Source organism: Eurosta solidaginis, chromosome 3 (assembly GCF_040869045.1).
Source record: "Eurosta solidaginis isolate ZX-2024a chromosome 3, ASM4086904v1, whole genome shotgun sequence".
Taxonomy (NCBI): Eukaryota; Metazoa; Arthropoda; class Insecta; order Diptera; family Tephritidae; genus Eurosta; species Eurosta solidaginis.
This window is the reverse complement of record NC_090321.1, coordinates 55109165-55132758: the sequence shown is the minus strand read 5'-3', so window position 1 is coordinate 55132758 and position 23594 is coordinate 55109165. Positions and strand designations below refer to the sequence as shown.

The following is a 23594-nucleotide window of genomic DNA, read 5'->3' as shown; positions in this document are numbered from 1 at the left end:
CAAATTTTTTACTTTGATGTTTTTTCGTTTGGCCGATTGCCTTTTAAATTTTTCAAATGCATGTCTTCGCATGTGTATGAATATGCACGCACTTTTCTTTTGCAAAGTGTTCTTTTTAATGAAATAACTACTGCAAAAATAAATCACTGCGAACTCATCCCACTTCTGACACCAATTTGTGGGTTCTACTCCGTTTGGTAAATAAAACAACACCGGTTAACATGTAATATAATAGTTTTATTTGGCAATAAATTTTTTAGTCGCGATCAAATTGGTCAGGCGTCCGATTCTTAGCTTAGCGGCTGAATTATCTCTCGTCCGTTCCACTTAGTCTTTTTAGTTGTCATTCGTCAGGGTTGTATTGGCAAGTATGTTAGGTGCGATCCTGTACTAGTACGTCTGTCCACTACGGGTTGTGCGGTTATCGATTCCCACATTTATTCAACAGCTTATTGATTCGAATATTGCATATAAGGGGAATTACACGAAATTCGTTACTATACGTTTGTATTATCTATAAATAAATATTTGTGGTTGTGATTTAATTTTTGGTGGTTTGCTATGAATTTTTGATGCATGTAAATCCTTTACTGTTAATCGAAACTTAAAATTTCCCACAAGTATGAATAGATCATGAAATCAAAAGAAAACTGCGGTCTTAAAGAAGCTGGTGTTTTTGTTTTTGTTCTATTTATAGAACTACAACGAATTAAACAATGTTGTCTATTTGTATGAGTTTTTAAGCGGCGATTGCCCTCATTGCTTTTAAATGTATGAAAATATTTATTTGAAGCAATTTTTAATTTATAATTTATTTAATAATTTGGGAAACATTTAAACAACGTGAAATCAGTACGGACATGTCCGGCAACGACCACCAACAAAAAGCATAACTTTAACACATGATTATATACAAAGTATGTACTGTGCAAAGAATAAAATATGCCAGGAAGGCAATTGGGAAAAGTATTTAGTTAGCGAGCTTTGCTCATATTGCTTTATACAATGGTTTTTGTAATTGATATTAGAGAAAAATTCAAAAGCGCGCCTAAAAATCATATCCACACCATTAGGAATAAACTACATACAGAGTGTATGTGCCTACATGGTGATCAAAAGGAATATAAGCAAAAAAGGCAACTCTTAGAGACCAATTGTACAGCGAACAACGGGACATTCATATGGCTTAGCAGCTAAAGGCTTGCACTGATATGAATGTTGGAGATTCGAGTTCAACGCTCAGAAACATGTCCTAGTAACCATCGCCGTTTGTAAAACTTAAAATTTTTCTCTAATATCAATTGGGATAAGGTTTACAACAACTAAGGCATGACGTGGCTGAATGCGTTTGTAACACTTTATCCATCGTAGAAATGCGGGTTCAAATCCCACTCCCAGGAGAAAAGGCTTTGAAGAGATTTACAAGGTATAATCGAAACAGCTGTCGCCTTGTCCGTCAGGATGTTACGGAGCAGGCTATTGTAGATGCGGAGATCGCAATATCATTGATACCACAGGAAGAACAGGAGCACGCAAGACACATGTGCAAGGAAATCATAAAAAAAGGAGGTTAAAGCACAGGAAGGACAAAAATCTAATACAGACGAAAAAACAATAAAGAATCTACGGCATAAGCTAAGGAAAAACAATATTGTCACAACGAAAGTGGACAAAGGAAACACCACTGTGCTAATCGAAAAAGAGAAATATATATCCAAAACCGAAGATCTCATAGAGGAAATGAAATGTAGAATAAGAGAGGATCCCACAGATTAATACCAAAAACAAATCAAAGTTGCTATAAAAAATGCAACAAATATAGTAGATTCTAACATGGCACATAGATTGGTCCAAATGAACCTTTCGGCTCCTCCTCTGATTACGCTACCAAAAATCCACAAGCCGGACACGCCAATGAGGCCCATCATTAATTTTAAATCGGCACCATGTTACAAACTGTCCAAGTATTTAAAAACGATATTGCAAGGTACTCCGAAGCTAAGGAACGAATATGCAATAGCTAACACAACAGAGCTAATAGAGAAACTTGAGACCGTAGAACTAACAAAGAACAGCAAATTGGTATCTTTTGACATAAAAGATTTATACCCATCAATACCACTATCGGAGACTTTGGACATAGTTAGCTCAACAATAGTTCATAATACAAAAAACAAAGTGAAAAGTATGCATATCACAAATACGCTAAGAACCACTTTATGTCAAAACTATTTTCAATTCAACAATAAAATATATAGACAAACAAACGGTCTTGTAATGGGAAGCCCCACATCAGCAATTCTTATGGAAGTGTTCATGCAAAATCTGGAAGAAAAGTACCTACAGGAGCTGAAGTCCAAATTAGGCGTGTCATTTTATGCTAGATACGTGGATGACATAATATGCGTTTTAACTACTAATAACGAAGAGCTTGTACAACAACAACAACATCTTGTACTGGAGTACCTCAACAAGCAGCACGGAAATATAAAATTTACAATGGAAACCGATAAATATTGATAAGCCAAACGATTTAACTATGACATATTTAGAAAGCCAACGGCCACCGACACAATAATACTGTTAAGAATGTTAGCAACACAAGGGGGTACTGCCATCTCTATGCCGATGCTAAGCAGTGACGTGAATGCACATCAATAATTTAATCATTTTGTCTACATCTATGTACGTACACGCAGCGGAGAAGAGATGCACAAACACATGCAGATATCTTATCTGAGATGCTCCTAAAGGTATGCAATTATAATTGGGGAAGTGTCGCTCACACATACAAGCGCATGGGGTATGAGAGAAGCTATAAAAATTATACATCTGTAGTTGTAGCTGAGAAATTTATAACTAACTAGTAAGTTCTGGAATTAGAAAAGCCTAGAAATATGCAACGAGGAAATCACGCAGTATAAAAGGCGACAACAGTAGAGGCGAGGATCAGTTTCATTTGAGCTATCAGTCAGTTTGGTTATTAAGCAAGCTAGTTGCAAAGTATAAGTGTTATTGTGAAGTACTTTAATAAAGGTCATTTTTCTATTATTCAATATTGGAGTTATTTATTCAACAGTTTAGTGATTCGAACTTGGCAGAGGGTTGCAAATAAGAGGATTTGCAGTAAATTCGTTACAATTGATGTCAGAAGAGGAATTGTTGAATAACTTCTGGAGATTTCAAATACAACTTGGACATGCCAAAGTTAAGTGAATTTAAGATCCAACAACTGAAGAAGGAGTTGGAGAGCCGTATATTGAATACAACCGGCATTAAACTAGAACTACAGGAACGACTACGACAGGCAATGGAATTAGAAGGAATTGACGTGGAAGAGTATGACTTTCATCTTGATGGCGAGGAAACAACAAAAATGGAAGAAACACCGCAGACAGTTACGAGCACAGAGTTGAACATGATTTTAGCTGCAATATCTGCTCAAACAACGACAATGTCATCTCAACTGGAAGAACAGAAGACATGTATGGCATCACAACTGGAAGAACAGACGACGTATATGGTATCCCAACTGGAATCCCAGGAGAACCGTATAACATCGAAGATTGAAGCACAAGAAACGCGTATATCCGAAATGTCGGCGCAAATTTCAGCACAGATATCATCGCAGATCTCTGCTCAACTGGAAGAGTAAGAAGGACGTATTTCCTCGAAGTTGGAGGCGCAAGGTACAAAAATTTTACAGTTTGAAAAAAAAAAAAAAATCGAGGCCGAGGTGGATGCTTTGAGAGGACGTATCGAGCAGTTGCAACATTCATTAGATATTAAGTTAGTGTCTTGTTTGTCTCATGCTTCTGACTTAATCATAGAGTTAGGTGATTTCAATTTGTCTCGTTTAAACTGTAATATCACTGGCAGGTTGGTTGGTTCTCTATTCTTTTCGAGACATATTCACTGCGTCTTTAAACGACTTTCGATATCGAAAATTGCGAAAAAATGTGATAATTCATTACGAAAAATCGATATACGACGGCCCAGAAAAAATATGTAAAAATGTTCGAGCAACTCACAAAAGTGTCGTATTCACGTACAATATTGAGATTTCAGTTGTTTCCATGGTTACCAATATAAAATTTTATTAAAGCGTACCTGATACTACGAATAGGAGACCCTGTGAATTGCGCCTAATTGTATTAGAGTTTAAAAAATAATAATAATTCTGTAAGAATTACCGGTATGGATAGAAAAAGGACTTATCTGACAGTATCTGGAGGCGAAGAAAGAGGAACTGTCGAACAGTATCCGTAAGCATATGAAGAAGAGTATAAAAAGGAACAGTGCGATAGTACCCGTTCAGGCATAAACATATGCAATTTGTAGCTCCATAGGACAAACAAAAGGTATCACTTCAACCCATTTAAAGATATTGAAACTGGCTATAGTCGCATACTCCTTTGGGATTCATCCCGGACACATTCCAGACTTATCGCATCTTTTATGGGGTATGTATGTATGTATACAAATACATATAAAAATACAGGCAATACCAATGACTGCATGGCGGAAGGTTCTATTGTAGCTTATGTTTCAAAATCTTAGAAAATCGTTGGAAAAATTCTTCTTATTCAGCAGTCGATTGAATAAAGTTCATTCTTCAAAGCGAACACTTTTAAATTATTTACATTTTTCATAGGCTTGCCGCGCTTTAGAAACATATGCTAAGTTAGCGAGCTCTTGTAGTCAGCCTTCAAGATGCGTATAATAAATATCAAAAAATTTATAAAATTTCCTTATTTTATAAAAAATCTCCTACACATTTGCATACATCAAAATACCAAAATGTATTAGTCATCATTTGCTGGCCTTCATTATCTGCCACAAACAAAACAATTTTGCACATCTGCAATCATCTAACCAAACAGACATACATATATTACACACATAAGTATGTATTAACAAGACAGTTCCATAAAAAAGTAGATTTTTGTTTTATGCAAACATTCTCCTGCCCGTGGTTTGTTTCTTTGGCTTGATTTTTCAGAAATTTGAGAAATGTATAATTCTCAAACGAACATCCAGCACATTTCTCCAGTTGATATCGTACACTGGATATCGAGTTTGAGCTGGCAGTTATGAAGAGTTATAATGTAAAAATATGTGATACAAATTTTATTTTATTTTCGTAAAAATACTGTAGTATTGGAATCTTGGAGTCCAATTATAGGACCACACTTGAGTATAAGCTGCGAACTATCTTTTTTCCAACTTGAGTAACAGCATTTTTTAATTTATAAAAATTCCCTTTTTTGCTTAAAAATACTATAATTTTTAAGTTAAGCCATTGCTTCGAAACAACTCTTGAGATTTTAAAATTATGCTAGTTATCAACATTAGATCTTATGATATTCAAGCCCAAATGCAAACAACCGATAGGCTAAATAGAGTTTAACTCTTGACTAGACTGGCCGCTTAAGCTCAGCTTAAACTTCATTTAAAGTATACGGAAAAGCTGCAAAATAAGTTTAAGCCTATTTAACTGACAAACTGAGTTGAACTTGTACTGAAAAACTGGACCTTAAACTTGTTTGGGCTTCGTTTATAAAACTTAGTAGAAGTCATATGATTTTCTTCATATAAATCCTGCTGCGTAGTGAAAAATGCGATCGTATTATAAATTATACGTCATTTTAATTTACAAGCTCATATAACCGTAAACTTTCTCACGCAAGCATTTGTGGCGAGCCTATTTGGAAATTTTTTTCTGAAACGGTCTAATGAATATATTTGTAATTTTACTTGCATCGTTGCCACTCAGGCGGGGTCAATTTGTATTTGGCATACATTACCGTCATACATACAAACATATTTACACTAAAAACTCCCTTGGGCGGAGAACCTGTTAACAAAAGTCTAACATTAAGTCCAGCGAGTAAAGACCCACCATACATACAAACATGTAAACATTGAGGAAATATGTACGAACACACGAAGTAAATTTGTAATTTACGTATCTTAAATATAACGCCGAGTCCTTGCAACTTGGCACGTTGCACATTTTGTTTGCACTTTCTCAAGACTTCTGGTAATTTTCTCATTTATCTTCATTCCCGTCTCTTTTCTTTGAAGATTTTATAGGTTTCTCGCCTTTAACTGTGATTCTTGGTTGTTGTTGTTTGAAATCCACTGCATAAAAATATATATCAATTTTTATACCCAACTCAAGGATGTGCCACCATTAGCATCAACTAGCACTTTCTCTGCACCGATACACCAGCTCACATGCACACACTCTCTCTATCTCTCTCTTCTTGAAAGAAAATAGAGTTACCTTCAACTCTGCTCATATTACCTGTTAAGTATTATGTCATTATTGTGTGGTAAAACAAAAAAAATATATATAAAGTAACAACAAATTCTATATGAAGTCGCGTTAGTTGAATGGCATTAACCCTTTTGCGGCCAAATAGACAAACAGACAACAGGATACTTTTGAACAGACAGTGTCATATTTTCTGGGTCGCATAGCTGTTGTTGTACAAATGATATGCATATGTTTGTACGTATGTGGGATATGACTTCACTTTTAAAAAATTCCGCGAAATACCAAAAATATACGCAAGCGCAATAAAATTATGTCAAAGTCATAAACTAGAAAAGGGATCAATAATACGAAGACTTGGTAGCGTGAGAAAGAAGAGTAAAACAAATACAAGTAACGGCCATTTATTGTTAATTATATGTTGGCAACTTAATTATTCAAGCTTAAAAATAAATTGTGAGTCATTTGAGAGTTAACTATTTATGTAGTAGTTCTTATACTGTTAAGGGCATAAGTGTGCAGAGAAATTGATTAAGAGGTTTGATGAAACAACGAAGATTAAATATATTTTTATTTCTTTGGATTAGATAAAGTTTCGTTGAAATGACTTTGATTAAGCAAAACAAGATTGCAATACCTACATTTAGCAAAGAATTATGATTATTATATCGATCTGATTAGATTAAGGAACATTAAAGAGTCTGTTTTTGTTTACTCTAAATATGAGTATGTTTGATAGCTTAGATTAAACTTAGTAAGACCCAGTTTACATATAACAAGATAATCTTTATTTTTATACTTAACTCCCAATCGTTAATTAAATAACTAGATTTCCCATTTAAATATTTTCCTTCGATAATCGGTAATTATGAACAATTTTTAGAAATGGCGATTTTTTTCATATACAAAGACCCACCTGTAGTGTGTAATCAGTAAGTGGAAGCACGAAATAAAAGATAAAAGTGAAATTTTGACAGATAATAATCTCGTTCCTAGGGGTGAAGTATATTTGAACGCGTAGATTAGTTATTGTGAATTTATTGTAATGTTGTTTTAGTGATTTTAAGATCATCTGTATTAGAGAGAATCAATTAGATTACAAAATATAAGATTAAATACTGCAATAAATTCCGATTAAAATAATACAATAATATATGATTGAATTCAATATGATTACATTGCTTTATAAATCCATTCATTACATTAGGTAGTAATTATGAAAGAGATTCGACTAGATTAAAAAAGATTAAAATATATTTTGAAATAACTTTTATTAGTTTATCTTAGAATAGATTAGTTCATATGTATTGTAGATAATCGATAATATTAAAAAAGATTGAATAAGATCCTGAAATTAATTTCAATAAAAATAAATTCAATCCTATAAATAATTAAGCTCAATATTGCATTGTTTATAAATCAAGATTAAGCCATATGTACGGAAAAAATCGTCTAGATTAAAAAAAGATTAGATAAATTTGGAAATAAATTTGATTTGATTATATTGGTTTACTAGCTTTACCAGGCGCACGTTGTAACGCCCGAGATCGAATGGATGTTGCTTTATTTTTTCTGTTTTGTTTGTTGATAATTTAATTTATTGTGCTGTAAATTGAATTGAATTTTGTACGCATATTTGGTGAAATTTTCTGTTAAAACATTTTATTCTTGTATCTTATTGTATCTTATTTTATATTATTGTATTGCTTTTACCGCTGATGATTGTTGCTTCGATTACATTCCGAAGAAATATGACTGGTGAGCCAATTTTCAAAGTTGATATATGCGCAGGCATTCCTTTTGGTTCTAAGGAGTATAGAAATTCATTTGGATAATTCACAATTTTATCTTCATCTGTAACTGTGTCGATCGATTTATATTTCGTCACTTCACCAGGAAATTGATTTTGAAAGCGATCATTGATTTTCTTAACATATCATTTTTGGGAGCTAAGATAGTTCTTTCGCATAGCCAAAAAACAAAAACATTTAAATTAAAAATTCTTAATTCTGAAATATGAAAAACTTTCGTCTTGATCGAAGGAACGTCGAGCCAAAATTTGGTGATGATCGAAGTATAGCAAACACGTTTTCATAGGGAACACACACACAGAATTTGATTTTTATAGGAGATGTAGATAGACTGAAGCTAAACAATTTTTTTAACAGCGGCAGATTACTAAACGTCCAAAAGGCATAACAGCTAAACTCAACAATGCAGTTAAACTTTAGGGGTTAAAATAACTTAAGTTTGTACGGCAGCCATAGTTTTTCCCCATTCCACATTTTACTGGAGGTTTTAGGACTTAACGTCACATAGCTCCTTACCAATTTTCATTGGGATGTGCCACGCCCCCTTTTTCCCAATTCCATATTTTCTTGGTGGTGTTAGGGATTGACCTCATGTAAATCCTCATCGAATTTCAATGTTCTGGCATGTATACCTGCAAAGGTATGCAGTACCAAAGATTCCATTTGTATGGGAGGTGCCTCGCCCTTTTTATTTTTAGCCTAAAACCTTCCCTTTGATCGAAGGAACCCATAACCAAAATTTGGTGATGATTGATGTGTGGGAAATACGTTTCCATAGCGAACACACACACAGAGTTTGATTTTTATATATACATATATGGCTAAACCGATTTGGGATTTCAAAATCAACTAACCATCATCTCTCCTTCCTGTATCTTCCTAAAAATTTCATGGCAATCTGTCGAGCCGTTCTCGACTTATGAAGTGACAATCAAAATGTACACTTCTTTTTATATATTGGTTTATAGCAGATAAGTTCAGGTTGGACCACCTCAGTCAGAATCAACTTATACTTCTTAAGATAATAATACCTAAATTTTATAGCTACACTAGATTATATTAACGAAGATCAAGGATTACATATTAATATTACATTATATTATGTTAGATAATATAAATTTCAATAGATTAGGTTGTATGTGTTAGATAAGATTAGATTATACTGGACTTGATTATATTAGATTCAATTATATAAGCTTGCACATGAGTTCTCGCTAGTAAAAATTGAGACTTTACAACTATTTGATTAAAAATTATGGGAACGGTTCAAATTAACTTGAATGTAATATATCTTTCATAAATCACTGCAAGACAAATATGAAAATTAGATTTGGTTAGGTAAGTTTAAAAGGACTGGGCTAAGAAATCGCATCCCAGCCTGACAACTAGGCTACCAATGGGCCCCTTTGTGATGCCCCAACTGGTAACTAATCCGTGGTGTACCAGCTGCTGTAGATCGAATCACTTAGTGAAATCAATCAATTTAACCATCGCTTAAATTACGAGCTTGGAACCCTTCGCGAGATCATTTCAAAACGGTTGGGCGAGAGCAGTTTACCTCCTTCTACCTAGTGCCGGATAATAGCATATCAACGAAAATGCAGCACGCTTTCCTTCTCCTCAATACATTTGTAGCTGGGGCAGTAGTCGGGATTAGACTAAACAAGATTCAATGAAATAATAGAAGAGATAAGATTAAAATATATTAGGTTAAATGAGGTTAAGATAGATAACAAATTTTAGATTAAATTACGCCTAATATGTTAAGATTAGACTACATAAGATTATACTGGATTGTAATAAACTAAAATAGCTCTGTATATGGTGATAATATTGGATTCAAATACGATTCGATTTTGCTAAATTAGATTAGAAGAGATTACACCAGATAAGAAAATACAAGATGGTGTGGGGCTATGATAAGATTAGATTATGGAGCTCTTGATAATCGTATTCGAATATTCGACTAGTTGTTTGCATTCGATTAGTTACAGCTTTGACTATTCGAATAGCTTTTTGTTTGTAATTAGTTTTTGCAATTAGTAAAGACTGCCAACAGGTCCACATATACAATTTGCTGGTCGGCTTTCTATGTATCTCATATTCCAAGAGCTTCTTCAGGTCCAATTTTTCTTTGCGAGGATTGCTGTTTCTTTGAAGATGCTGATTTCTTGGTACGCCTCTAGCCAGCTGAACATTTTTGCTGTAGCATTATCATTTGTAATTTAGTAAATTCTTTGCTCTACCATTCGTAGACTCTGGATCCTTTGGGGGCATTTGAAGATAGTGTGTTTAGCATAGTATTTGTCGACTTCGCCATAGACGCACTTGCGGTCCTCGACTTTTTCCATATGTATTGGCATCATTTGAGAGACCCGTGTCGTCAGACTTACTTATTTATCCTGATGCGGTGCGATTCGCGGATATTAATCTTAGGAGATCTTGTTCGCTGAAAAGCTGTTCCATATTTACAGCAGTGCTTCAATTTTTGTATGCTCAGGCAAAAATCGAAGCCTTTCTGTTGATTTGATATGTCTTTAGTAAGTTATTTAGGTACTCCTCGATGCATGTGTTCAACCTTTAGGTAGTATAAATCATTCCAAATGAGGATTCGAGGCGGTCAGCATTTCGGTTTATTTTGTACCTTTCGAAGCTTTTCTTGCGATCAAGGTTTTTTGAATGAACACTAGCATGGATTAGGTACCCCCAAGCTGAGCTACTTCTACGCCAAGTCTACAGAGGCGGTTATATAGTAATACCTTTAAGGAAAAACCCAACTTGCACTTTAATATCCAGAACACTTGATAGCCGCTCAAAGGTTCTTTTTATTAAGTTAAACTCAATTTTAATTTTAACACGGCGATTAAAGCGAAATTTAACTATTCCATACTCACTTTCCTTGCTATAGCATTCAGGATCCTAGCTATACTATCACGATCAGTATTTTAAATAGAAATAGGTCATTGAATAGGGAGATTGCGAATACAAGGGTCTGCTGTCACTCTCAACGTCATTGTATTTCATTCAGTGTACCAGCTGGCGACCGAGGGTGACTTAAGAGTATCACTGAAGTTTAAATCATTTGAGTTTTCCGACTTCGTGGCTATCGGTGCCACGGAAACACACAATTAAAAGTTTAAAGGCCAACTATGGCTTTGAATAATAAGCATTGGCTAACAAAAATCAAGCAAAAGGTGTTTCAGAGGCAAACATGTTTTAGAAAGAAGAAACTTAACTTTTTTAAACGATTTCAGTTCCTTTGGCTCTAGAACTCATCAAGGGTAGCTTAATACAAAAGCCGCCCAAAGTTGGGCACTCTTTTAAATTGATCTTAAGTTTAACAAGTAAGGAATGCTAAGTTCGGGTGTAACCGGGTGTTACATACTCAGCTGAGAGATTTGGAGACAAAATAAGGGAAAATCACCATGTAGGAAAATGAACCTAGGGTAACCCTGGAATGTGTTTGTATGACATGGGTATCAAATGAAAGGTGTCAATGAGTTTTTTAAGAGGGAGTGGGCCTTAGCTCTATAGGTGGACACCTTTTCGAGATATCACCATAAAGGTGGACCAGGGGTGACTCTAGAATGTGCTTGTAGGATATTGGTATCACATTAAAGGTATTAGTGAGGATTTTAAAAGGGAGTATCCTTAGTTGTATATGTGAAGGCGTTTTCGAGATATCGATCAAAATTTGGACCAGGGTGACCCAGAACATCATCTGTCGGGTACCGATAATTTATTTATATATGTAATACCACGAAGTGTCGTCACAGGTGTCACACCCATTTTACAAAGTTTTTTCTAAAGTTATATTTTGCGTCAAAAAACTAATCCAATCACCATGTTTCGTTCCTTTTTTCGTATTTGGTATATAATTATGGCATTTTTTTTCATTTTTCGAAATTTTTGATATCGAAAAAGTGGGCGTGGTCATATTCGAATTTCGCCTATTTTTAATACCAAGATAAAGTAAGTTTAGATAAGTACGAGAACTAAGTTTAGTAAAGTTATATCGATTTTTGGTCAAGTTATTGTGTTAACGGCCGAGCGGAAGGACAGACGGTCGACTGTGTATAAAAACTGGGCGTGGCTTCAACCGATTTCGGCCATTTTCACAGAAAACAGTTATCGTCATAGAATCTATGCCCCTACCAAATTTCACAGGGATTGGTAAATTGTTGTTCGACTTATGGCATTAAAAGTATTCTAGACAAATTAAATGAAAAAGGGTGGAGCCACGCCCGTTTTGAAATTTTCTTTTATTTTTGTATTTTGTTGCACCATATCATTACTGGAGTTTAATGTTGACATAATTTACTTAGATACTGTAAAGATATTAAATTTTTTGTAAAAATTTGACTTAAATTTTTTTTAAAGTAAGTAATAGGAGTAACAAATTTCATCATGATATCTTCAACGGCTGCCAAATTACAGCTTGTAAAACTTTTAAATTACCTTCTTTTAAAAGTGGGCGGTGCCACCCCCATTTTCCAAAATTTTACTAATTTTCTATTTCGCGTCATAAGGTCAACACACCCACCAAGTCTCATCAATTTATCCGTCTTTGGTAATGAATTATCGCACTTTATCGGTTTTTTCGAAATTTTCGATATCGAAAAAGTGGGCGTGGTTATAGTCCGATTTCGTTCAGTTTAAACAGCGATCTGAGATGAGTGCCCAGGAACTTACATACCAAATTTCATTAACATACCTCAAAATTTACTTAAGTTATTGTGTTAACGAAGAGACGGACGGACGGACGGACATGGCTAAATGAATTTCTTTTTTCGCCCAGATCATTTTGATATATAGAAGTATATATCTATCACGATTAGTTTATGGCGTTACGGGGTAGCGTTATGTGATTAAAATTTATATACTCTGTGAGCTCTGCTCAGCTGAGTATAAAATTCTAAGCGAAAACCGTTTTGAAAGCTCCTATTTCATGTCGTGAATTTGATACCAGTATAAACAAATTTTTGTCTAGTAAATCCATGATTTGTGGCTTTAGAGATTGCACTTTTTATATTATCTGCGGGCCAGGAGACGTATGCGCTTATCAACAAGAAAGGAAATATACATGCATAGGGCTATAGATACATACCGAACTGAAAGCAAAAGTAAAACAAAATAATCACAATTATTCAATATACATATCAACATCTGATTGTTGATCGCTGTGATCATTTAAGCGTCCCATACATAGAAATTTAAGTGCTTATGCACTTAAAAACGAAGCATTGGGAACACAAATTAAAAAAAAATTTTGTATGGCATGCATTACGACTTCTAAGTTAGAAAGTTATAGAAAAAAGGCGTTTTTTATCTACCAAATAGGTGTTTCATTGTGTAAATATGTGCAAACAACAACAAAAAAGAGTGCATTACACTACTTTGCCCTCATGCCACAATTGCTGCCACCCGCAATGAGTTAAACACCCATGAATGTTGCGTTAAAAGCTATTTTAATGGGATCTTAAAAAATTTCAATTTTTACAATGGCATGTGGTAAGGAAAACAAACATATGAAAACAGCAACAATAATTAATAAAAGATGAAGCTGCAGTAGGTATTTGGAGAATTTGAAAAATTTTAAGAGCAAACTTCGAAATATATTTTCGTTTCTGTTTCATTGCGTATGAAAGAGGCTCAAACGTTATGCAAGCGTTTTTGAAGTTTTTTCGGCTTCTTTTTATTATTTGCTTAAGTGATGCATGACTTATTTGAGTGGCCTGTGGTCTATCTTTTTAGAAGCTTAATTTACTTTTAATTTTTTGATCAGCGCATGTTTTCGGTTTCAATTGTATTCTATTGTTATTTCGATTCTATGCATCAATTTATGTCTAAAACTCGTGTGTGAAAATTCAGTCCATTAAGATGATTATCTGACCCATCTCCTCCCACTTTGTACACACTGAATTGAATTTGGTTGCTTTACACAAGTCAATTTTTCAAAGACCCAATTATTTCTTAGTTCAAATATTTCTTAGTTTAAAAATAGGTTTTGCAAATTTTTCCTCTTACAATTTTATACAACACCCACATATGAAAAGTGTTCCCATTGACGCATAGATTTTATTGGGCAATACTTAAAATTTCAAGGTTAACGCGTGCCCAACAAACGAAATGCTGAAAAGCTTAAAAGATAATTGAAAAAATCACTTAGCATAGTTGTATATTTTTTTTTTGCTGCATGTGCCTTAATTTATGAAAATTATTGAAATATACGCTGAAAGAAAAAGATTAGTCAAATCAACCGAAATACGGGTCAGTTCAACCGAAATTTCTGTCAATTTTTATCCATCGCAACAAGATGTTGAATCAACTGCGCACAAATCGTTGATTCGTAATTGACCGTTTTAGTAGTCAAATGAATAAAAAATGTGGTTGCGACAAAAAAAAAAATAATTGTAAGCCGCGATAACCTCCGAAGAGAGCTAAGGCCAAGTTTCTCTTCCAATTTGCGTCGTGCTCTTTTTTAATTTTTCCTACAAATTGGCGGGACGGGATCTACTTGTTTTATGCCGTCTACGAACGGCATCTGCGAGGCAGATGAGTTTTCACTGAGAGCTTTTCATGGCAGAAATACACTCGGAGTGCTTACCAAACACTTCCGAGGGCCGACTCCGCATAGAAAAATTTTCTTCTAATTGAAAAACCTTATTTCTAAAATTTTGATGTTGCTTTGCCCGGGGTGTGAACCCAGGGCATTCTATGTGGTAGGCGGAGCACGCTACCATCACACCACGGTGGAACTTACTAACCGAACTTCAATTGGGCGCACATCAAATATGGTGGCACACATTAAACATTATACACTTTATTATTTTGTTTTGTTAAACGCACTTTCACCAAATTTGATATTTTGTAATTTATTTAATTTATAGTTTTGAACTTCGCTTTGCAAATAGAAATGAAAATAGTAGTCACAAAACGGATTCTCAATTCAATTGCAGCTCAGCTCATTCTAAATTTCTTCTCTCGCATGTCGTTGCCACACTTGATTGTTTCGAAGAAAACTTGTAGTATAATAGTTGACATAACTCACCATTGGAGTAACTATACATGTAATTCGGCAAGTTCAATTTTCGTAACACTTTAAGTTGAAACAACTCCAAAACAACTCAAACTTTTATGTTGTCGGAAACATCAACATTAAAAATGATGTTTTTATTATGTTACTAGATTCGTAAAAACTTGAACAAAATGTTACTATCTTTGGAAAAATCCTGTTCATTCAAACAAAATTTTTGCAATTTTGCATTTCGCTGGAGTAGAAGTTGCAAAATTGTACCCGATAAATAGGTGTCCCGTTATCTCATAATTTTTTGAACAGTAAATTCAAAAAAGGGGGTTTCAATTGTTGTGTTCCCATTTTGTGTGTTTTTTCGATTTGGTGGTTTTCTTATTTTATTGTTTTTTTTTTTGAACAAGTGGCACCATCGTCATAACTACAAAATAGAGAGCGCAGTGAGCGTAAAATTCTCTTTGAAATTAGCTCATGTATTGACTGTTGATCGCTGTTGAAATGACCAGTGAGATCAGTTGTGTTAACAGAAAAATCAGTTAGATTGGCTAGGAATCTGTCAATTTTACAGAATTTTGTTAACCTAAGAGCGACAATTTCTGTTTTGTGGAAATAGCGAAACTAATTTGTTCGCTTGACAAAGAACTCGGTCGAATTAACCATAATTCGATCAATTTCACCGAATCTCCGTTAAGTCAAGAACAACAGAACAGATTTGTTGATTTTACTAGCACCATTCTATCAGTGTAGTTAATGAAATGAAAATAAATTTAGTTACAATATAGTCAGGCGAGTTGTTACAGAAACAAATTTATACTAATGGGCACATTAAAGTGCCTTACATCTCACAAGCAAAAATTATTCTGACCACAGCCGAAATGGCGGTTAAGTGCGAACAACGGATTGTAAAATAATATGGGATGCATTTATTTTGTATGGGAAATGTCCCGGCAATAATGTACAGTTGTGGAAAAGAAAATAACAGTGTAAATATTTAATAAAATTCGTTAATTGAAGCCTATTTCGTTTTCGAAAGCTTAAGAAAAAACGTCCTATAATTCCGTAACTGAAGCTATTCAAACCAATCTCAGAAATGTTTTTGAAAAAATAAGAAAACCCGACAAAATTTTGCGAAAATAAATAATTTGTTGTCTTAGAATTTTCAGAATTGTTTTTTTTTTACAGTTTTGTGGTCCAATTAATTTCAGTCTGACAAAGTACACGTTATACGTCTCGCACATTTTTCAAAAATTTTATAAAATTAAAATTTTCTATTACAATTAAAAAGAAGTTGACAAATTTATAACATTCATAAACATTTAAAAACTTTCATAAAAATGTCGTTTGAAATTCCTCAAAAAATTGTTTGTTTATCAGACAAAAAAAAATCACAAATTAAAAAAAAACACTAAAAATCGTTTTCCAAAACTTCTCGAAAAGTTTTAAGAATTTTATAAAGTTGTAAATTTTCAAGAAAGGGTGCATAAAATTTTCAATATTCTGTATATTCTGTATCAGCTTCATGAAACGTTAAAGTTTTAAATAAAAATTCAAAGTTTTTTTTTAAATTCGAAGTTTATTTTCTTTAATTTTAGAAGTAAAAAAAATTAATTTTTAGTCAATTTTAAACTTAAAAATTTCTTTAAAAAAACTTCAAAAAAACTTGTTAAAATTTATTCAAACTAAGTTAAAGTTTTTCTAGGAAAGCGACTTAAAGTGTTCTAAGCTTTTTCAGAATTTTTCTAAAAATTCTTCTTACCAGAATTTAAATCAAAAGTTCGATAAATTTATAACTTGTATGAAATTGAAAAACTTTTTCATTATAACTATAAGTAAAATTAAAATCTTTAAATTCCTTGTAGTACTTTTGCAAAAACAAGCTCTCAACTATTATCAGAATTTTTTTTAGGAAAATTCCTCAAAGTTTTGCACAGCTTTCAAAATTTTTCAACAAAGTTCTTTGAAAAAGTTTTTGAAATTACATCAAAATAAAAATGTACCGAATGCAACAAATTTAATATTTATACGAAATTTTAAAACATTTTCTTCATAACTATCAGTAAAATGTTTGAAAAAATTTGTCAAAGTTTTATCAAATCAAATACATAGTATGTACATATATCGTATCAAAATACACAAAAAACATATTTCATTGATTTATCTTAAAAACGTAATAGATTTGAGAAAATCAAAAATGGTGCTGACTTTTGAAGTTTTTCTCAACGGAATTGTGCTTTACACTGAGTTATTAGAAATTCTTATAAAATTTTGTTTGTTCAGTTGGAGTGGTGCTATAACTATGGAAAGCACTATACCTTGTATAAAAAGCTCCAAATAATTAAAGTATGCTTTAACAATTTATTTCGATTTGTTCTGCATGCATGGATTATTTGTATACCTTTCATGAACATGAAATGTTATATTAACTTTGGCCCGATGTTTGTAACGTTGAGAAATATAGAAGATAGACTCAACATTAAGTATACCGAATTGATCAGGGCGACGAACTGAGTTGATATAGCCATGTCCGTCTGTCCGTCCGTCCGTCTGTCTGTTTGAACGCAAACTAGTACCTCAATTTTTGAGATATCTCAATGAAATTTGGCACAAGGATGTATTTTTGTATTATATTAGACATTTTTCGGATCCGGTAGGATCGGACCACTATAACATATGTATGTCGCCCATACAACCGATCGTTGAGATAAGACGATTTGGGTCATTCCTGCCGCAATTTAGAAAGTATAAACGTGAAACTCGGTGATATATATTCTAATATATCATAGAAGATATCTTAAAAAAATTACTTTGATCGGAGCTATATATAGTTATACCCCATACAACCGATCGTTCAGATATAAAGATTTTTGGCCGTTTCTGCCTTAATTTAGAAAGTATAAACGTGAAACTCGGTGATATATATTCTAATATATCATAGAAGATTTTCTGAAAAAATCACTTTGATCCTAGCTATATATAGTATATATCCCATACAACCGATCGTTTAGATAGACAGATTTTTGGCAATTTCTCCCTTAATTTCCAATATAAAAACGTTAAACTTGGCGTTATTTATTCTAATATATCAAGAAGATTTTCTGAAAAAATCACTGATGGGAGCTATATATAGTATATATCCCATACAACTGATCGTTCATATAGAAAGATTTTTAGCCATTTCTCCCTTAATTTCCAATATAAAAACGTTAAACTTGGTGATATTTATTCTAATATATCAAGAAGATTTTCTGAAAAAATCACTTTGATCGGATCTAATATATATCGCCGGATATAATATATATCCCATACAACCGATTGTTCAGATAAGGGGGTTTTTTGCCATTTTTGGCCTCACTTTCCGAGTTAAAAACGTAGACCTTGGCAAGGTATCTGGTAATATGTCGTAGAAAATATCCTGAATTAATTACTTTGATTGGAGCTATATATAATATATATTCCATACAAACCGATCGTTGAGATAAGGGGGTTTTGGCCATTTCTCCCTCACTTTAGAAGATAAAAAAGTAAAACTTGGTGAGATATTTGCTATTAGATCATAAAAGGCTTTTTGACAAAATCACTTCGATCGGAGCTATATATAATATACATATATCCTATACAACCGATTGTTCAGATATGTGCTTTTCTTCATTGCAATAAAATATGTACAATACAATTAAATGTATTGCTGACAATACAATGCGTATTTAAATTTCCACATATTCATGAAAGGTATAAAGCTTTCGGCACAGCCGAAGACAGCCCCGTCCTTACTTGTTTTTAATTAAAAATGTTCTATCTACTTTTAAGTTTTATCAATCTTGAATAAAATTTTGCTACTTGTGTAAACAATTTTCGTTGCTAATGTAATAACCCATTCCAGACACACACTCATAAAATGATTTGTTGAAAAATTGCCTTTCGCACAAATAGCCAAAGTTTACCTAATCCGATTATTGGTTTCCGTTAGCTTTTAAATATTTAATTTAAAATTTCTTATTCAAGGCATTTTCAGTTGAAAAAAAAAATTACAAATATTTATATGTATATACATTTATAATATCGAAAAATGAAAACTTTCCAAGATCATTTGCCAAATGTTGTTTCTTTAATCTTATTCTCATTGGACGCATGCTACTGATCAATGTATGTATGTATGTTTAGTCTCTGCTAATATTTGCAAAGTTTGTGCGTACATAAGTTTATAAAGGTGGTCATTAAAAAAAAAACAATGACTTTTTTAAGTCTTACCCCGTCAAATTAATTGTACAAAGGAAACCATGGCGGAACCATACAAGGTGGCAGCATGGTGACATACCTACAAACATAAATAAAAGTTCCATGTATTTTGTTTTTGTAAATTCGATGGACTAATGTCAAAATCGTACTGCACCGGAAGTTGATGTATCAAATCAAATAAAAAAGGCACAAATCAGCTGTCCCGTGATGCCACCTTGTTTAATTCCGCCATGAAGAAAACTATGCAAGACAAACTGAAAATCATTTTCGAAAAACTTTTAAAATTCGAGAAGTGTTTGTAAATGAATATTAAGAGCTTTTTGTTCAGAATTCGAAAAAATAAAATTGTCAAAGCTCAGTTAATAAACTACATTGATTTTATTCTCTGATACCTATATTATTTGCTCTGTATTTTTCTTGTATTTTCTCTTATATATTTTTTCGTAAAATTAACTTTCTTGTGAACCATCAGAGACCGAAATAATTTTCCCGTGCTATTTGCGTTGTTTTTATTGTTAAATTTAAAATATAAATAAAAACATGTCAGACTCGCTAATTTTGGGGGATTAGTGGTCTCGCTTTCTCATAGTAGAAATTGCTTTTGTATTTTGAAGTTCCGATAAAGTTTCGTCAGTTTTTCTAATTTGGAATCCAAGACAAAATAAAGTAGTGTTATATAGGTATGAAGAACTCTGAAAATTCAAAATAAAAATGTCGAAAAAGTGTTATGAAGATTTTTAAACACTTCTTGATTTTACTTTACTTTTGTTATACAATTCATCAATTTTTTCTGCAGTTAAAGAAATTAAAAACGGAAAAAATAATTGATACAATTTGTTAAAAACTTGTATTGTTTTTTCGAGATTGCAACTGTATAAATTGTGGTCACTATTGGAGATAGTTAAGAAATACAGGGTTATAATTTCGATATGTGAAAAAAAAAAAAATGTTACTATTTTTTCAATCTAAAATTCCGATATTCCGATCTATAATAAATTGTGGCCTCGAATGGAAATGATTAAGGAGGAGGCTTATTTTGTTTTGTTGATTTTCCGACAGGGTGGGTAAATGACGTATCTGTTGTTGACGTTTGTCATGTATTTATAGTTCCTAGGTACACGAGCAGGTATACTCCAAAGACTTCAACTGAAGTTCATAATATTTTAACAGTTGGTTTATATGTTTAGTTGTTGTCCCCATTTTATTTTTTTTTTTAAATCTTCTTGGAATTTGAAAAGGCGGATACCATTGTTGATAAAATACGATATTATAAAACTTGCGAACTTTTTTACTATAAAACTAAATAACCATATTTCATAAATGAACCAAGTTTCCATCATATCACCTCACGCTCAGAATATTTTCACTTTCTATGCAAGTTTCCACGTTATCAATGGTTCCAAATTTATAATCAATCATTCCGCAATTCGCATTGACAATTTTTCACACATATTCACAACTTTTACTTACCTCTACTAATTTTTTCACTCTCTCCCTCTCTCTCCCTCTCTCTCTATAATACAAACAAATTTTTAATAATTTGTCTTTAATTCAATGCTGCTAAAAATATTTGTAACACGCAGACAGCTCCAAATGTAAGTACTTTTTACTAAACCCCTTTTATTCAAAGCTTACATAACACATTTCAAATTCTTGCTAAAAGGACACTCCATTTTCATATATAAATCACGCATTTTAATGACTTGACACTCCTATTTTGCATTTTGTAGTTTTCGAGAATGAGTTTTAGGCTTTATTCAAAAAGAGAATGTAGAATACACTGAAAGAAATGGTGCTAGTAAAATCAACAAATCGGTTCTTTTGTTCTTGACTTAACGGAGATTCGGTGAAACTGATCGAATTGTGGTTAATTCGACCGAGTTCTTTGTTAACAAAATTCTGTAAAATTGACAGATTCCTAATTAATCTAACTGATTTTTTTTGTTAACACAACTGATCTCACTGGTTATTTCAACAGCGATCAACAGTCAATACATGAGCAAATTTCAAAGAGAATTTTACGCTCACTGCGCTCTGTACTTTATACTTATGTATGCTGTGGCTATATGTAACATAAAAATTGGCAAAGCAACATAAAAATTTTGGAAATAAGGTTTTTCAATTAGAAGAAAAATTTCCTAAGCGGGGTCGCCCCTCGGCACTGGTCGGCAAGCACTCCGAGTGTATTTCTGCCATGAAAAGATCTCAGTGAAAACTCATCAGCCTTGCAAATGCCGCAACATAGGTAATTTCGTCGTACAAAGCTGTCGCAACAACTATTTTTGTTCATGTGACTACTAAAACGGTCAATTACGAATCAACGATTTGTGCGCAGTTGATTCAACATCTTGTTGCGATGGATAAAAATTGACAGAAATTTCGGTTGAATTGACCCGTATTTCGGTTGATTTTACCAGTCTTTCTTTCAGTGTAGTAAACATAAGTAAAATCTAACAAAAAAAAGTGTGAGTTGTACTAATGGCTCAACTATGTATATGGTTTGCTCATCTCATCAGCTGATTTTATTTTTTTCATTTCACTGGAGTCGGGATTGTCAAAAGGAGATGGCTAACTCAAAATGAAACCAAAACATTTACAACATTTTCTTACAACACACAAAAACTGATAAGTTTTATGTTTTCATTCCATTCCATTCGCCTAACACCAACACGCAGATTTTGACAATCTGAACAAAGTATGTTGTTGCTGTAGAGATTGCCGAACCATATAGTTGAGCCACTGCTGTACCCATCTTTCCACTTGAATGTTAGAAAAAATGTTCCACACTAATTGAACAAAAAACAAAAAAATTTTAAATTAATAAGTTTAAAATCGATTAGACGAAACCTTTGAACATCGAAACACGAGTTTTCAAAACTTCAACGACAAACTTGTTTCGAATGAAAAGTTCGTACAAAGAATCTTATTCTGTTTATCTATAGATGGGTATGGACTAATTTTAGTGACAAAAACATCAACCAACCAATGAGATAACACCCATATCATGAGTTTAATTTTAAGGATCCATTGAGCTTAGAAAAAATATTTTAAAAAAGTTGGAATATTGAAGGCTAAACGTATCAAAATGTTCAAAGAAGAAGATTGTCCTAAATCTAAAATCTACTAAATTATAAGTGATATATAATATTTATATCTTACACTAGTTCATTTATGATAAAATGATAAGGATTATGTTATTGCTAGCATTGATAACACCATATATATCTAGTCAAAAATTTGCAATAACCGCGTGCAGCGAATAAAACTTTTATTGATACGTTCAAAAGATTTTTCCCTCAACTGAATGATGGAAATTTTGTTTTATAAACGACGAGTTAAGCCAACTGACACATTAAATAAACATTCTTGAATTTTAAGGAAAAGACCTTTTTAAAATTATTTTTTCGAACTTCATTTAATATTAAGAGGAAAAATAACCAACTCTACAAAATTTCCAAAAACTGCTAAACAGCGGAGCTAACACGTTGAGGGAATGCAGCATAAAAAATGTATGCTCATTAATTTGATGTAAAATCCAAACCGCTGATTGTTTAAAAACTTTCTACCTTCACAAAATGACCACCAAAATAACCGCTCAACAGTTGTGTTTTCTAAAAGTGTTCAATGTTAAATAAAGCAGCGAAAAAAAAACAACAGTGACAATTTTTATCAAATTTTGTGAATTAAAACTTTTTTTAATTTTGTTTATATTTTGAGAAAAAACTTGTATAAGCTTTGTAACTGAAATTATGAAGACCAATCTCAAAACTTTTTTGAAAAAAAAGCGAAATTTCGAGAAAATTTCGAACTTTTTATTTGGAGCTCTCTTAGCATTGTGGATAAAACAAGTGTGTTAACTTGCGCATAGACGTCAAAATTACAATAATTAAAGATAGCTGGCCGTATGCGCCGCCATATTGAACACCCTGTCAAAACGCTGCCAAAATACTTAAAAGTAGCCATATTGCTCATCCTGTCAGGCAGGTGACGGATAAGATATCACACTTATTTTATTCTACAATGTCTCCTTTATCTACAATGTCCCCATTCAATTTACTTTTAATAATTTTTATTCGAAGGATGTTTAGGAATTTCCTATATACAAAGTGTACACATTTTTTTATATGGAAAAAATCTACAACACACTTCGGAAAAAAACTGTCAAAAATTAAAAAACTCCGAACAAATTTTTAAAATTTTCTCCTCTTGTGGAATTTTTTCGTAAACATTTTTG

General features: G+C 32.8%; 1 protein-coding gene across 4 annotated transcripts in view; it reads left to right on the top strand.

Moving 5' to 3' along the window:
- The window catches only part of LOC137243738 (uncharacterized), a 171679-nt gene that overhangs the window by 19315 nt on the left and 128770 nt on the right, over positions 1–23594 (top strand). For 2 of the 4 annotated variants that reach the window (XM_067771776.1, XM_067771780.1), the window contains exon 2: positions 20944–20955. The exons of the other annotated variants lie outside the window; for them this stretch is intronic. In XM_067771776.1, coding sequence (XP_067627877.1) covers positions 20944–20955 — 12 coding nt within the window. The remainder of the gene's footprint in view (positions 1–20943; positions 20956–23594) is intronic. 4 annotated transcript variants of the gene reach the window in all.